The sequence below is a fragment of the Sapajus apella genome, unplaced genomic scaffold (assembly GCF_009761245.1).
Source record: "Sapajus apella isolate SASKATOON/1434 unplaced genomic scaffold, GSC_monkey_1.0 scaffold80, whole genome shotgun sequence".
NCBI classification, from domain to species: Eukaryota; Metazoa; Chordata; class Mammalia; order Primates; family Cebidae; genus Sapajus; species Sapajus apella.
The window spans coordinates 8476774-8492335 of record NW_022437020.1 but is presented as its reverse complement, the minus strand read 5'-3'; the positions used below and the strand labels follow the sequence as shown (position 1 = coordinate 8492335).

The 15562-nt window shown below is 48.8% G+C and overlaps 1 protein-coding gene across 1 annotated transcript in view; it reads left to right on the top strand.

The window, feature by feature from the left end:
• ADAMTS17 (ADAM metallopeptidase with thrombospondin type 1 motif 17) overlaps positions 1-15562 on the top strand; it is a 334656-nt gene that overhangs the window by 66494 nt on the left and 252600 nt on the right. Inside the window, exons 6-8 of the mRNA XM_032252856.1 lie at positions 104-187; positions 1217-1374; positions 8358-8401. Of these exons, the coding sequence (XP_032108747.1) occupies positions 104-187; positions 1217-1374; positions 8358-8401 (286 nt within the window). The remainder of the gene's footprint in view (positions 1-103; positions 188-1216; positions 1375-8357; positions 8402-15562) is intronic.

Here is a 15562-nt window from a genome sequence, read left to right as displayed (position 1 = left end):
TTATTTTTAAGTAATCTCTTTTCTCTCTCCCAAGTTCCCATCCAGGATACTACTATATTTTTTAAAAATTTTACATTTATATCTTTTTTTCCTGTCTTGATAGGTGTACAATATGTTTCAGCACCAGAGCCTGGGGATTAAAATTAATATTCAAGTGACCAAGCTTGTCCTGCTGCAACAACGTCCGGTGAGTCCCCACGGGCACCTTTCAAGCATGCAGAAAATGTGGCCTGGCCAGAGCTTCCCAGTTGTTGTTGAATGCTAAGTGGGGCTCCAGGGCGTTGCCGGTCTTCAGTGCCCTCTGTGGCTTTGCCAGCGTGAGAGGGAAGCTGGCATCAGTACTGGTGGCGTGGTGTGAGGGCGGGCTGTTGAGAATCTCAAGCCTGAGCAGGAAGCCCACACACATCCCCCTCCTCTCCCTGAGGCTCTCGCATGGTCCCTCTAGGTTACATCCAAATCTTAACGGGGAGGTCTCTGACATTGTGGCTTCCCTTCTTCTTTTCCTTTGAGACGGACTCTCGTTCTGTCACTAAGGCTGGAGTGCAGTGGCGTGATCTCGGCTCACTGCAACCTCTACCTCCCAGGTTCAAGCCATTCTTCTGCCTCAACCTCATGAGTAGCTGGGACTGCAGGCACCTGCCACCATGCCCAGCTAATTTTTTGTATTTTTAGTAGAGGCAGGGTTTCACTGTGCTGGCCAGGATGATTTCACTCTCCCGAAATTGTGATCTGCCTGCCTCAGCCTCCCAAAGTGCTGGGATTACAGGCATGAGCCACCGCGCCTGGCCTGGTGGCTTCCCTTCTGAAACTGCATCAGAGCTTTGACCCTAGGTTGGGTTCACGGCAGCATTGTTTTCTGGTCTTTCAATGGAGCACCTTCCTATGTGCTGATGTTACCTGGCGAGTCGACTTCGTCACCGTGAGACTGAGGGAGCATTGCTTGGTTTGGGATACTGTTCTGTCTGAAGAGAAGAAGATGCCTTTTCTTACTAGCATCGTCTCCATTCGCACCTATATGTAAGGCTCCTGATGATCTCTGCAGATTGATGCTATGCTGCTTACCCACTAGCATCAGGCTTTTCTTAAGAGGGCCGTGAGTCATTAAATGGTGTCTCAACGAGTGACTGTCTCCACCTTAACGTCCTTGCCGTAGTCTCGATCTAAACTCTGGCCCCCCAGGCGTTTGTGTCTCTAACCGTCCCCCGATTTCTTTCAGGCTAAGTTGCACATTGGGCACCATGGTGAGCGGTCCCTGGAGAGCTTCTGTCACTGGCAGAACGAGGAGTATGGAGGAGCGCGGTACCTCGGCAGCAACCAGGTTCCCGGCGGGAAGGACGACCCGCCGCTGGTGGACGCTGCTGTGTTTGTGACCAGGTAAAATGGGATTTGGCCTGTAACTGACATGCTAGTGGGAAAAGATGTTTCCCTTCGGAGAGGAAACTGGCACGTTGTTGGGAATTCAGGCTTGGAAATCGGACCTTGGGCCACCTGTCTGGGTTTTGTTTTCCTCATCAGTAAGAGGGGGTTAATCAGGGTGTCCACCTCTGAGGTAGGTACAATGCCTGGGCATGTAGCTGTGTCCCTCTTGTCCCTCCTCCATTTTCACACGGCGTTCTCCAAACTTCCCTCTTCCTGTAAAGACGCAGGTCACTGGACTGGGGCTCACTTCACTCCAGCGTGACCACATCTTAACTTGATTCTACCTGCAGTGATTCTTTCTCCACGTGAGATCACATTCACGGGTACTGAGGGTTAGCAGTTGGACCATTTCTTTTTGGGGGTTACCTCCACAGATGTCAGTGTGGCTGTGTCATTTTTCCTTATGTCTCGGCCCTCTCTGAGGAACACTGATGTTTCTTTTGGTTGCTTGACTTTAACAACATAAACAATGTGTTACGTGTTCATACCAAAAATCTCCCTTTATAAAATACACAGAAATACTTCTTAGTAACTTAATCCATTAGGTTAAAAACACCAGCTTTTAGTTAGAGTCGCTAGGAATAGGTCAACATTGAAAGCTAGGGACTTTTTTTTCTGAGACAGAGTCTCCGTCTGTCACCCAGCTGGAGTGCATGGCACAGTCTTCGCTCACTGCAGCTTCTGCCTCCTGGGTTCAAGCGATTCTCCTGCCTCAGCCTCCTGAGTAGCTGGGATTACAGGCGTGTGCCACCATGCCTGGCTAGTTGTTGTATTTTTAATAGAGATGGGGTTTCCCCATGTTGGCCAGGCTGGTCTGGAACCCCTGACTTCAGGTGATCCGCCTGCCTCAGCCTCCAAAGTGCTAGGATTACAGGCATGAGCCACTACGCGTGGTCCTCCACAGAGTTAAATCTCACTTAACATTTGGTTTTGAGTCAAGAAATGCTTTTGGTTGCATCTCTCATGCCATGTGCTGCAAACTCTGAGCCCCATGACGTCTCAAAGTCATCTGGGAAATTCTGTGATCCCTGTCCCAGGCACCGGACAGTGTAGCTTTCATTCCTTTCAAAAATCCCAGAATAGGCCAGGCACAGTGACTCATGCCTGTAATCCCAGCACTTTAGGAGGCTGAGGTGGGCGGATCACCCGAGGTCAGGAGTTAGAGACCAGCCTGGCCAACATGACGAAACCCTATCTCTACTAAAATACAAAAATTAGCCAGGTGTGGTGGTGCAGGCTTATAATCTCAGCTACTCGGGGGGCAGAGGCAGGAGAATCGCTTGAACCCAGAAGTGAGCCAAGATCGTGCCATTTTACTTCAGCCTGGGTGACAAGAGCGAAACTCCATCTCAAAAAAAGAAGAAGAAAAAAACCCCAGAATAGACACAATGCCACCACTTGTTACCAAATAGATGACTGCTCACTCTCTGTGGAGGTTTGTCAATTTCCAGCCCTAAGCATGCTTTGTTACACATTTAACAGTGTGCTTTGTATGTGGCAATCCTTTAGGAGAATACTTGCTTCTTCTACAGGGTATGATTAAATATAAAATCCATATATAAGCCCTATCATGGACAATCAGAATTATTGAAGAGACATTGTGGAAAAAGTGTCTTTAGTAATTCTGATTGTCTATGATATGGCTGATGCGCTAGCAGGCATTAAGGACCAAGGGTGAACATGACCTGGTGTATGATTTGACCTGGTCTTGCCCACTCCAGTGAGCACTGGGAGCCTCCAGGCACCACCTTCCTTAAGAGCAGGGGCCGCCCACACCCACTGACCAGAGGCTGCTGTTGCTCAAGTGACTTTGCAATGGCATTTGGGGACTGTGAGGCTTTCTGTAGAATGCCCTGGGTATTGCAGTGTTCAGGTTAAGGGTACCACAATTTGAGCGCGGATTCAATCTGGGGAGCAAGCAAGAGTCCTTGGGAACTATGTCTGTGCATGATTTTAGGTTAATGGCGCTGATTTTCCAAATGGTAATTATATTTGGTTTGAAAGATTTTCCTAGAGGAACTCTTAAACAACGTCATCTGTGGAATATGCAGCTAAACTCCCACGGTTTCTTCTTTGAATATAGCTTTAAAAATACTATAGAAAATCTGCAGTTCCTTGTGTTTTGTTAAATAATCGCTCATGGGAATTTTTCCCTCTATTGAAAAAAAATTTCATCTCTTTCGTGCTGTTTCCTTTCAATGAGTGTAGAAGGAACTTGTAAGTAGTCTGGATTTGGGGATGAATGGCGTTTGTTTTCCAGAGGCAATAAATGTCACCAAGATGACTGTTGACAAAGCATCTGTATTAGCCCTTTTACAAAAAGACCTCAGCTGTCGTGATACACCCTCACTGCAGAGATACTGTAAATTAGACTTCTTTTCATCTTCCACCCTCCCAACTTAGAGGACATATTTTGTGTAGAAATGTTCTTTTCTGTACCTCACACTTTACAGTGGCTGATGTGAAACAAAATGCCATGGTTTGGCTGTGTCCCCACCCAGCTCTCATCCTCAATTCCCCCATGTGGTGGGAGGGACCTGGTAGGGGTAACTGAATCACGAGGGCAGGTCTTTCCTGTGCTCTTCTCGGGATGGTGACAAAGCCTCACAAGATCTAATGATTATACAAGACGGAGTTTGCCTGCACAAGCTCTCTCCTCCTGTTTGCGACCATGTGAGACGTGCCTTTGCCTTCCATCATGATTATGAGGCCTCCCCAGCCATGTGGAACTGTAAGTCCATTAAACCTCTTTGTTTTGTAAATTGCCCAGTCTTGGGTATGTCTTTATCACTGGCGTGAAAACGGACTAATACACAAAACAATGGAAAATGACCAGTGTTGGAAGAATGTGGAGAAATTGGAACTCTTTTGTGAACCATTGATGGGAACGTAAGATGGTACAGCCACTTTAGAAAACCATATGATGGCTTCTTGAAAAATCAAAACGGGAGTTACCATATAATCCCACTTCTGAACCCTAAAGAACTGAATCCCCAGATAATTGAAAGCAGAGACTCGGATGTTTGGACACTCATGTTCACAGCAACGTTATTCATGACAGCCAAAAGGTGGGAGTGACCTAAATGTCCATGGATGGAAGAATGGATAAACAGACATGCTATCTATGTACAAGGGAATATCACTCAGCCTTAAAAAGGAAGGAGATTCGGACACGGGCTGCAACTTGGATGAACCTTGAGGACAAATGCTGCATGATTCCACTTACATGAGGTACCTACGGTGGTCAGATTCATAGAGACAAAGCATGGTGGTTGCTAGAGGTTGGGGAGAAGGGAGAGTGGGGAGCTGTTATTTTGTGGGTACAGAGTTTCAATGTGGGATGCCAGTTTTGGAGGTGGATAGCGGTGATGGTTGCGTGACAGTGGCTTTAACATGACTGAACTTTACACTCAGTGGTTAACATAGTAAATTGTATGTTCATGTATTAGTACAATAAGAAGTTTTATAATAAAAATGTTCTGTTCTAACTAAGCACGTTGGAGAGGGGTCTTAATTGCATGGGAGTGGTTCTGGGTGAGGATGCTGGGGGCATGGGCAGTGTCCTCATCCAGGGACACAGAAAACAAGCTTTCAGTTGGCCTCTTGCATAGCTGTTACCTGTCGCCATCCTGGGAGCCTGAGCCGCCTTCTACGTTACGGGCTGATGCCTTGAAGCTATGTCAGCGATCACGGTCTATCTCACCTGCTGCCATGGGGCTACTGGCCTGAACGGATCAGTGCATGGCCCCTCCTTTGCGTCCTCACAGATGTTAAATTGAGGATCTCTTTCAAGGCCGGGAGAGGCAGCTCTGGAGTCGGGCAGGAAGCTGAGCTGGCGGGGAAGCCGTGTTTAATAACTAGAAGTAGAGAGCTGCAATTCCCTAGGTTGGGATAATAACAGGCTGATGATTTCACACGGAGATTGGGTGTGAGGCAGCTGCTGCCCTGGAGAAGCTGTCCTTTTCTCCCACCGTAACCCGAGCTGAGGCTGCCCGGGCTGGGCTGCGCTCAGGGGACAGCCTCCTGGTCCTGAGTTAGGACCGGCCAACATGAGGGTTTCCTCCCGTTGAAGGTTCTTTTTTCCCCTTATGGGCTGTGCTCGAGCTGGACAGTGTATTCTCCCAGACATCCCCTGACAGGTGGCTGCCGTGGAGGACGTGAGCATGACGTCATGTCCAGCAGGAGCTGCTGAGCCAGAAGCGGTGGAAGCTGGGTTTTCTGCAGCTGCGTCTGCGGCTAGGAAGGACCCCTGAGAGGACTGGGCCTGGGACCACATGGAGTCCACACAGAGGCCTCAGGGCATAACTGACCCAGGAAGCTGGGAACACAGGACTCCTCCCTGAGCCTGGGCCTGTGCTCCTGGTGAGAGTGCCCAGGAGACGCCAGAGCAGACACAGGTGGCCAGAGGCTGCACCACCAGGGTCCCTCCGGCCAGACTGTCCCCTCCAGCGTAACACTGCCTCGCTCCCCAGGACGCCCTCCCTCCCCCTTCTGCCAAGGAGCCCGCTCGCCAGGCTTTGCTCGTGGTGAGGTCTCAGCAGGCGTCCGTGGAAGTTGCTGCTCTGCTCTCTGGCTTGCAACGCTGGTGAGGCCATGGCTGCTGGGTAGCTTGCCGGGCCTATTGGAAGGGTCTGGAAACGTCAGCCAATTAATCAAAGAATGTATGAAGTCCCAGCTGTGTGCCTGGCTGTGGGTTATGCACAGGACCAGCTGCGTAACTTGTGGCGCCCAGTGCAAAATGAAAACATGGGACCCCATGACCCCAGAGCGTTAGCCCAGGGCGGGGGTCAGACACCCACAAAGCTAGCCCTGCCAGGCAGATTGACGTCAGCCTTGAGGAAGGCACCTTGGAGTTTCAGTGGACGTAGGGGCTGGGAGCCGAGTCTAGCCCTCATTTTCTTTTCATTCATGGAGTGAACCCCACAGTCCCTGCCTGGGAGTTTGATGTGAGTTGGCAGTGGGATGACATAAGATGGGGGTGCCTCTGATAATGAATGGAATAAAGCCAGGATCCCTGGAGATAGAGCCGCCCCTGCAGGCAGGTGACTTGCTGCTTCTCTTCTGAGAAAGGGCCTTGAACAGGAAGGAGAGAAGAGATTCAGATTCGAATGACCGTTTCCAGACAGGCCTGTAATTGAGTGTAGCTGCCCTTCCCTGAGCTGGACACACCTCTCGCCTCTTCCTGGTGAAGCAGCTGGTGATGCCTCGTCTGTCGTTTGAGACTGCCTGTTTCCCCTCAGGGCAGCCACTGGATAGGAGAGCACGTGGAGGGGGGTCCTCCGCCAACAGGGCTGGCTGTCTCCACAATGGCACCCGTCTCGCCCTTGGCCTTGGCCTGTGGCTTCACCTCCATTCTGTCCGACTGAGGCCTCCGTGCCTTTCTCCCTTTCTCCCTTTGCCCAGCTAAGGCAATGGGCAAAGCTTTAAACACGTCCTGTTCACATCTCTGAGAAACTGTGGAGCGAGGTCTTAGGTCAGGCTGGTCTCTGCGTGTGTGTGTGTGTGTGTGTGTGAGAGAGAGAGAGAGAGAGAGAGAGAGAGAGTGTTTTGCTCAAAATACCGGAATGGGAAGGGTGCCAGATCAGTAACGTTGGACTGGAGCTAGATAGGTATTGGGCCAGTGAGCACACCTGTGCCCCTACTTTTAATTGGCTTCCTCTCTATCACCTATTCCTTCATCTTCTAAAAGTGAGTCTGATGGAAAAATCAAGTCACTAGGCCTTTTCATCTCTGTGATATTTCTTCTCCGTTTTGGTTTTGGAGTGACGTTTTGGATAGTGTGGATCTCAAGCTTTCTTTGGGCCCTGAGAGAAGATGAGCATGGGGCCCAGCAGGGGCCATGTCTGGGCCAGGTATGGCTCCTCACCAGGCTCCCAGGCTGAGTCCTGCCCCAGCCAGCCCTCTGGTCAACTCTTGACCGTGGAAACTTACGAAGAACCATGGGAATGCTCCATTGTTAGAGAAGAAGAGCCAGGCCCCTGGTTTCACCACAAGAGGCCAGATGATCCCCTTGTACCTGCAGAACCGGGCTGGACCAGGTTTCAAGCATCTTTGCTGTCTCATTGGTCCACAGGTGCCCACCCGGGGGATCCTGAGGAGATTTAAGGAATACAGTTTTACTTTCCTTCAACGTTTACGTTCTGGGGTACATATGCAGGATGTGCAGGTTTATTACATAGGTAAACATGCACCATGGTGGTGTGCAGGGCAGATCAGCCCATCACCTAGGTGTTCAGCTCAGCATCCATTAGCTGTTCTTCCTCACACTCTCCGTGTCCCTCACCCCTGCAGCTGGCCCTGGTGTGTGGAGTTCCCCACCATGAGTCTCATGTGTTCTCCTCATTCAACTCCCACTTACAGGTGAGAACATGCAGTGTTTGGTTTTCTGTTCCTGCATCAGTTTGCTGAGGATAGTGGCCTCCAGCTCCAACCGTGTCCCTGCAGAGAACATGATCCCATTCTTTTTTATGGCTGCATGGTAGAGGAATACAGTTTTTAAAAATGACTTTTTGTTGTCTTCTTGTGAAAGCGACACATGGTCACTACAGCATTAAAAACCAGTTGCTGCCTCAGTAGAGCGGCTTGGGGAAGCCACTGCAGTTGGATGCTATTGTCTGAGAATTGTCTCTGATCAGTGACTTGGCAAACATCTTCCAAAACGTTTTCAGCCGTCGCAAGGAGTCCTTCTAGTGACTGTTATGTATAGAATCGTTCCTCTGTAAAAGAAGGGTCTCGTGTGGTGTAGGTGGACCTACCCCTGGGAAATCTGGATGGGTTACTGTTGCTGAACACGGCTGCCTGTTACCGTCCACTGTGGCCTGTGGCCACTGAAGGATAACCTCATGGGATGACTACTTGAGGGTAATTGACAATGTTTTCTTCTCCCTTCCTTGGGGATACTGCATATACCTGACGATGGCTTTTATTTTTTTTTTTAGGACGGATTTCTGTGTACAGAAAGATGAACCATGTGACACTGTTGGTAAGTTGAGACTTGAAATAATAATCCGAGGGGCTGATGCACCCTGGGGGAATCGGGCTTGATCCCAGGGGAGGAACCCTCCTGAAACAAGCGGCGAACTTCTGTTGCCTCTCTTCTTGTAAGCTGGTCTTTCACTTTCCCTTTTTAATTTTCCTGTAATGTTTCGAAGTTATTCATGGCAGAAGGCATCTAGATGAAGGGTCAGTAAGGAAGGCACGACAAGTGATGCCAAGGGGAGGAGCCACCAGGCTGCTCCAAGGTGTCTGCAGTTGGGACCGCATTTGGCTCTGGGCATTTCGGTCACCCAGGCAGGAGAGGCAGCCCGCTAACTTACACAGTTGTGGTCGTGAGGTGGAAGCTTAGCAGGTTCTTCTCATGCATACAAATGACCTTTATTGAGTTTCACTCTAAGAGGTGAAGGGTGACTCTGTATTATAAGCCATCTGATCTTGGCTGGGCGCGGTGGCTCACACTTGTAATCCCAGCACTTTGGGAGGCCGAGGTGGGCAGATCACAGGTCAGGAGATGGAGACCATCCTGGCCAACATAGTGAAACCCTGAGATAGCAAGGGGAGAGATGCCAGATGTAGGTGATGGGGAGGAAGGCAGCAAATCACACTGCCACGTGTGTACCTATGCAACAATCTTGCAAGGTCTTCACATGTACCCCAAAACCTAAAATGCAATAAAATAAATAAATGGGAAAAAAATAAATAAAAAAGTACAAAATAAAAGTACAAAAAAAATTTTATCTGGGTATGGTGGCGGGTACCTGTAATCCCGGCTACTCAGGAGGCTGAGGCACAAGAATCACTTGAACCTGGGAGACAGAGGTTGCAGTGGGCTGAGATCGTGCTCCTGTACTCCAGCCTGGTGACAGAGAGAGACTCCATCTCAAAAAAAAAAAAATAAATCTGATCTCTTCCACCTGCTTTGCTGCCGTGCTAATCGCTTTTGAGTGTGACAACACTGAAAGTGGCATGCAGTGCTGGGAAAACACCCCTTCCTTCTTCCCCTTCTCTACCTTCCCCTCCCCTTCCCCTTCCCCTGCCATTTTCCTTTCTCACCCGCCTTCAGTTCTGCCTGGTTTGCTCTTGACCTCTCTTGGGTTTCAAACAGAAACCATTCTTTGAGTGTAGGAACAGAGTGTTTGGTTAAAACGGGAAATGTCAAGGGTGTGTCCAGTTTTGCCATAACACAAACCTTTGTTCATCGGGAGGGTGAAATATCATATAGCGTGGCCAGAATAAAAATTGTGAATCGTGTATGTTTAGAGTTGTAGTAAAATCAAAGAAAGCAATATAGGTGTGAAAAATACATAATATTATGAAATTGACATGTGGAACAGCTGAGCTGCTCATGGAGCCCCGGCAGTGAGTCATCCCAAGCCTTTGTTCTGGCCCTGGCGGGTACCAGCTGGGTGGCCTTGGGCATGTACGGTTTCTTAATCCATCAAATGATCACTTTGGATTAGGTGACTCACAAGAGCCTTTGAAATCTAATATAATGATAACTGTCTTTCATGTCACATTTTAGAGTTTACAAAATTATTATTATTATTATTATTATTTTTTTTTTTGAGACTGATTCTCACTCTATTGCCCAGGCCGGAGTGCAGTGGCACCATCACGGCTCACTGCAACCTCCACCTCCCAGGTTCAAGCGATTCTCTTGCCTCAGCCTCCCAACTAGCTGGGATTACAGGCACCCACCACCACACCCAGCTCATTTTTGTATTTTTAGTAGAGACAGGGTTTTACAAGCTGGCCAGGATGGTCTCGATCTCTTGACCTTGTGATCCATTTGTCTTGGCCTCCCAGAGTGCTGGGATTCCAGGCATGAGCCACTGTGCCCAGTGCAAAATGGTTTTTAATAGATTATATTTCATTGGTCCTCTAAACAGATCCGAGAGCAAGGTGTTACAAAGCAAGCAGCCAACTCCTGCTTTGTTATTTGGGGGCTGTCTCTGTGAGGGATTGCTAGAGAAAGGCCATGTGAAGTATGCTTCCTGGGAGGGCTGGCTGACGCAGGCCCAGGTCAGGTTGGGGCCATGGAGACGTGTACGGGCCGACCTCTGTCTGTCAACAGGACTGCCAGGCATGTGCTGTCCCTAGGAGTGACTGCTGTGTCCCTGGGTTCACAGGTCAGCCTTGCTTACAGTCCCCTTGTCCGGGGTTGCCTCTGCTCTGTGCTCCTCCTCCTTCCTGGCTTGCCCCGCGGAGACACAATCCATCCATCATGTAGCCCTTGCCTGCACTTCTCTCCTGGAAGCCTCTGCACTCCACAGAGCCCAGCTCTGGCCTCCAGGCTGTGTGGCCTTCAGTACCTGGCACTGGATAGAGAGGCTTGGTCACTGCTGTTGGTTGGTTGATTAAATGAAGGAGGACTGACTGACTGAATGAATGAATGAATGCAGATGAAGGAACTCTGATTCCGGTGATCACTAAAACTGTGTATATAATGGTGTGGTTTTCTTCCACAGGATTGATAGCTAGCTTTCAGTTTCTTTTGAGTATATAAAAGCTTTCTTTTTTCATGGGAATATGCCATTAATTGTGGTTACGTCCTGTATTCGGGCCGCCGGTGAAGAGCAGGCAGCTGCTTCGAATCAAGCATCTTCTTGGCTGAGCCACATCACCATACCACTTTTTATTGGTTTGCTCGGGCTGCCATAACAAAATGCCACATAAACTGAATGGGTTCAACAGCAGAAATGTGTTGTCTCCCAGATCCGGAGGCTGAAGTCCGAGATCCAGGTCCGGCAGATTTGGCCTCTGCCCTTGGCCATTGGTGGCTGCCTTCTCCCTGAGTTCTCTCTGGCCTTGCCTCTGTGAGAGCACCTGCCTGTTGTCTCTCCTCCTTCTTAGGAGGACGCCAGTCATACTGGCCTAGAGCCCCGCCCCATGACGTCATATAACTTAAGTCACTTTTTACGGGTCCTCTCTCTCAATAGAGTCACATTGGGAGTTAGGGCTGCTACATAAGAATTTTGTGGGGACACAGTCAATCCATAGCACTACTCATTTGATGCTTAGCCACATGCTACCTGGGACTGTCTTATGTCCTCATTTCCCCTCCCAGGTGCCTGTGTCTCACTTCCTCAACAAGGAAGCCTTTTATTGTTCATGTGACAGCTGGTTAGCTGAGGGCAGACCCAGCCTCGCTCCTGGGCCCCGTCGTGTGCTCTTCTGACCTCGGTGATTTTCAGCTTCTCCAAAGAACTGATGCCTTTAAAAAAAAAATTAAACTTATATGGTGTTTTATTAATATACCTATTATTTTTATGTCATGTTTTGCTTGTGCAGATGATTAAACCAGTCAGTAAGAACAGTGAGATGATTTAATGAGCAGAAAAACATGAAAACCAGGGTTCTGGCAGTTGTATATTGTTCTCAGCATGCAACTTGTTGATGGACTTTAAAATGTTTTTATTTTGAATAACTATACAGTCACAATAACTGCCAAAAACAGTACAGAGGGGTCTGTTGTACCTTTCACCCAGCTTTGTCGAGTGGTAACATCTGACATACGTGCAGTGCACTCTCAGAACCAGGAGGTGGATGGGCCCGATACTGTGAGCTAGACTACAGCTCTTCAGGCTTACTGGTTTCTGCACACACTCATTTCTCGGCATGCTTTTGTGTAAAGTTCTGTGACGTCTTCCTACATGTACAACTTTATCCACCCACCATGACAATCAGGAACAGAAGGCTCCGTGGCGGCCGAGGTGTCCCCTTCGACCACCTCTTGAGAGCCACCCCCTGCCACCCTCCTTTTCCCTCACCACTGGCGCCCATTTATCTGTATTCCATCTCTGTGATTTTTCTCATCCAGTTTATTTTTCATATTTTGTTTTGATTGCACAGAAAGGAAAAATAATCTGAGTCACGTAGGTGCATGCTTGCCCGTGCTAAGGGATTTTCAGCAGCTGCCTTGAAACCTCAGGATCCGGCTGTAGCAGGAATTGCTGTCCTGAGTTCTGCAGGAAAGGAATTATCTGGCACCCAAGATGACTAGGAAAGCTTTGGGTTGCCAGTGTTGTGTAATTTGGTACATAACAGCGTTTTTTTGTTGTTGTAGTTTTAATTAGGGTGCAGCTCACATATATGTAAAGAGGGCAAAACTTGACGGATTTTTAATTTATGCCTATATGCTTCTTTTTTGGCTTAATCTGATATTGATTGAAATCAATATACAGCAATATTTTGTATTCTGTTTTAGTCTGTGCTTTTTTGATACTGTGGTCAAGTATACATAACATTTGCCACCAGAAGCATCTTTAGGTGTACAGTCCAGTGGCATCCAGTACACCCACGTAGTTGTGCAGTCTGACCCTTGAAACCACAAGTCAGATATAGGTGAAGAATGTTAGCCACCAGAAGGCTCCTCCTGCCCTGACCCCCGCCGTCAGTAGTCCCCCAGGAGGAACCGATTACTGTTACGTGTTTTAATGAGTGTTCTTAAAATAGTTTAAAATAGATTTCAGAGCTCAGTTTGAACGCAGCGTTGGAATAACCTCTCAGGCACTTTAAGGGTTTGGGGCATCCATGAAATACACTATCCTTCTGCATCAGCCCGTTTGTCTGCATTGTCCAGTCTGCATTCTTGATTGTGAGGAATGAGCCACGGGTACCTATCAGAAGGGGGCTGCCACCAGGCTGAGAGCCTGGCATGGAACACAGGCAACACCCAGGGGAGCTCTGGAAGTGGGGAGGCCACTGATAGAACATAGAGGTGAGTGACAAGGCCTGTCTGGTCCATGTGCCACCATGGCTGGGGAGTGAACTCCATCTTCCCCCAGCAGCCCAGGGTCCTGTGGTCTACCCCTCCCCGCCCCACCTCCACTGGTGTGTGGGAGATAATGGCCTCTAGGCTTCCATAGGGGAGGCAACAGCACTCCCAGGAAGAATGCATGTTGGGGGTGAAGGTTCCCAAAGGGGGTCATTGTGCTTTAGCCAGGTGGGAGGATGGATGCCAGACAGTCCAAGGTGACCGATGTCCACTGCACCCTTCAGATCTTTCGGTGAAGATTGAAACACAAAGCTTAGCATCTCTAGGCTTCACAGGGGTGCTATGTAGGCAGAGTTGGAGTTTCCAAGGCCCTGATTCTCCTGAGCCCTGCAGTGCAGAGGCCTCACCACACTCCTCTGTACTAGGTGGACCTGAGTGAGCAGGTGAATGGCTGTGCTTTAAAAAAGTCACAGCAGGGCTGGGCACGGTGGCTCATGCCTGTAATCCCAGCACTTTGGAAGACCGAGGTGGGCAGATAACGTGAGGTCAGGAGTTTGAGACCAGTCTTACCAACATGGTGAAACACTGTCTCTACTAAAAATACAAAAATTTGCCACACCTGGTATGGACGCCTGTGATCCCAGCTGCTCTGGAGGCTGAGGTAGGAGAATCACTTGAACCTGGGAGGTGGAAGTTGCAGTGAGCTGAGATCATGCCACTGCACTCCAGCCTGGATGACAGAGTCAGACTCCATCTGACTCCATTACAAGCGTGCACCACCATGCCCGGAAACTTTTTTCTATTTTAGTGGAGGACGGGGTTTCACCATGTTGGCCAGGATGGTCTCAGTCTCTTGACCTTGTGATCCACCCACCTCGGCCTCCCAAAGTGCTGGCATGGTGGCACGTGCCTGTAATCCCAGCTACTCAGGAGGCTGAGGCAGAAGAATCACTTGAACCTGGGAGGTGGGGATTGCAGTGAGCCAAGATCGCACCACTGCACTCCAGCCTGGGCGACAGAGAGGGACATTGTCTCAAAAAATGAATGAATAAATAAATAAATAAAAAGGCAAACCACTTGAACAGATATGTTACAGATACATGGATGGCAAATAAGCTTATGACAAAATAATCAGCATCCCTAGCCTGTAGCAAAATGCAAAACTAAAGCTATGATGAAGTACAGCTATGGACAGGATAAAATACAATTTTAAACAACAGTGTAGTCTCCAGGCATTACCCCTGCAAGCAGATGGCTCCTTCAAATGAGTGAGTTCTGAAGCGGCTTTCTCCTTACCTAGGAGGCATCTCGCTTTTGGCCCCTGTTCCGAGGTTATCCACAGTGTGTCTTTGGTGTCCCCTCTGAGAAGGTTACACAACTTCCGGTCTTTAGCGAATTCGTCTGTTTGTCAGAGGCAACCTTGGTATTTATAATTATGCTTTTGAGCCTGTTCTTTGCTTTTTGAGAGGTTTTATGACAGGTTTCAATTTTGGGAATCAAATATGCTTACATCTAGACATCAAGAGTGCAGAATTTTTTGGCAAGGTCCGCTTTCATGATACTATTAAAAAGTAGACCATCTGCTGAAAAGACTTAGGAAAGTCGCATGCTATTCAGTTTAGGGCTTTGTATCCCACAAATTCAGCTTGGGTTTCTTGGCTGATGGGGTTGCTTATAAAATAAAGTGTGGGCTTTAGGAGGTCAGTTCCCTTTCTCACAGGTTTAGCTTTAAGCGTCAGCAGAGTGTCTCCTCCGGGATGCCAGTTAGGCTGTGTCTGGGTGTTGGAGAGGGTGTTCCAAAGACTGCGCATCGGAGCTGTTCTGCCTGAGAGAACAGAAGAGGATAGGAGAGGTGATCGGAGGACTTCCCTGCTGTTACCTCTGTGTGGTTGCTCTGTGCGCAGCTTAAAGATAGTGACTGGGGTGAAAAACATGTAAGTGATGCATGTTTCTAGGCCTACACACACGTACCAAACACACGTACACGTGTATACACACATACCTTTGCGCTCACACACGCCTGGGGTGCATGCACGCACATGGGAGTGTGCCGTGTGTGTGCTTCCCACACCTTAAAGCCTGGCGAGGCTCCTTCGATGACTACAAAATCTGTAAGTTCTCTCCCAGGGCTTGTTAGAGCCTCCCGAGAAGATCTGTCTGCCCTGGGAACGACAAAATAAGATCGCACTGCGGGAGGTTTGTGTTTGAGACTTGGCTGGAAGTCCGTACTGAAACCAGTGGCCCCAGGGGACCGAGTTCCACTTTCCTTGTTCTTCCTGCCAGGGTTGTGTCTAAGGTTACATAATGGCTGAAATACATTAGAAAATGGTGAAAATATGTAGGTATGTTTTTGCATGGGATGGGCTTCTACCAGCCCTTTGGAGATGTAGAACCAACATTTACTTTGGAACTAGACAGAGACCAACAAAA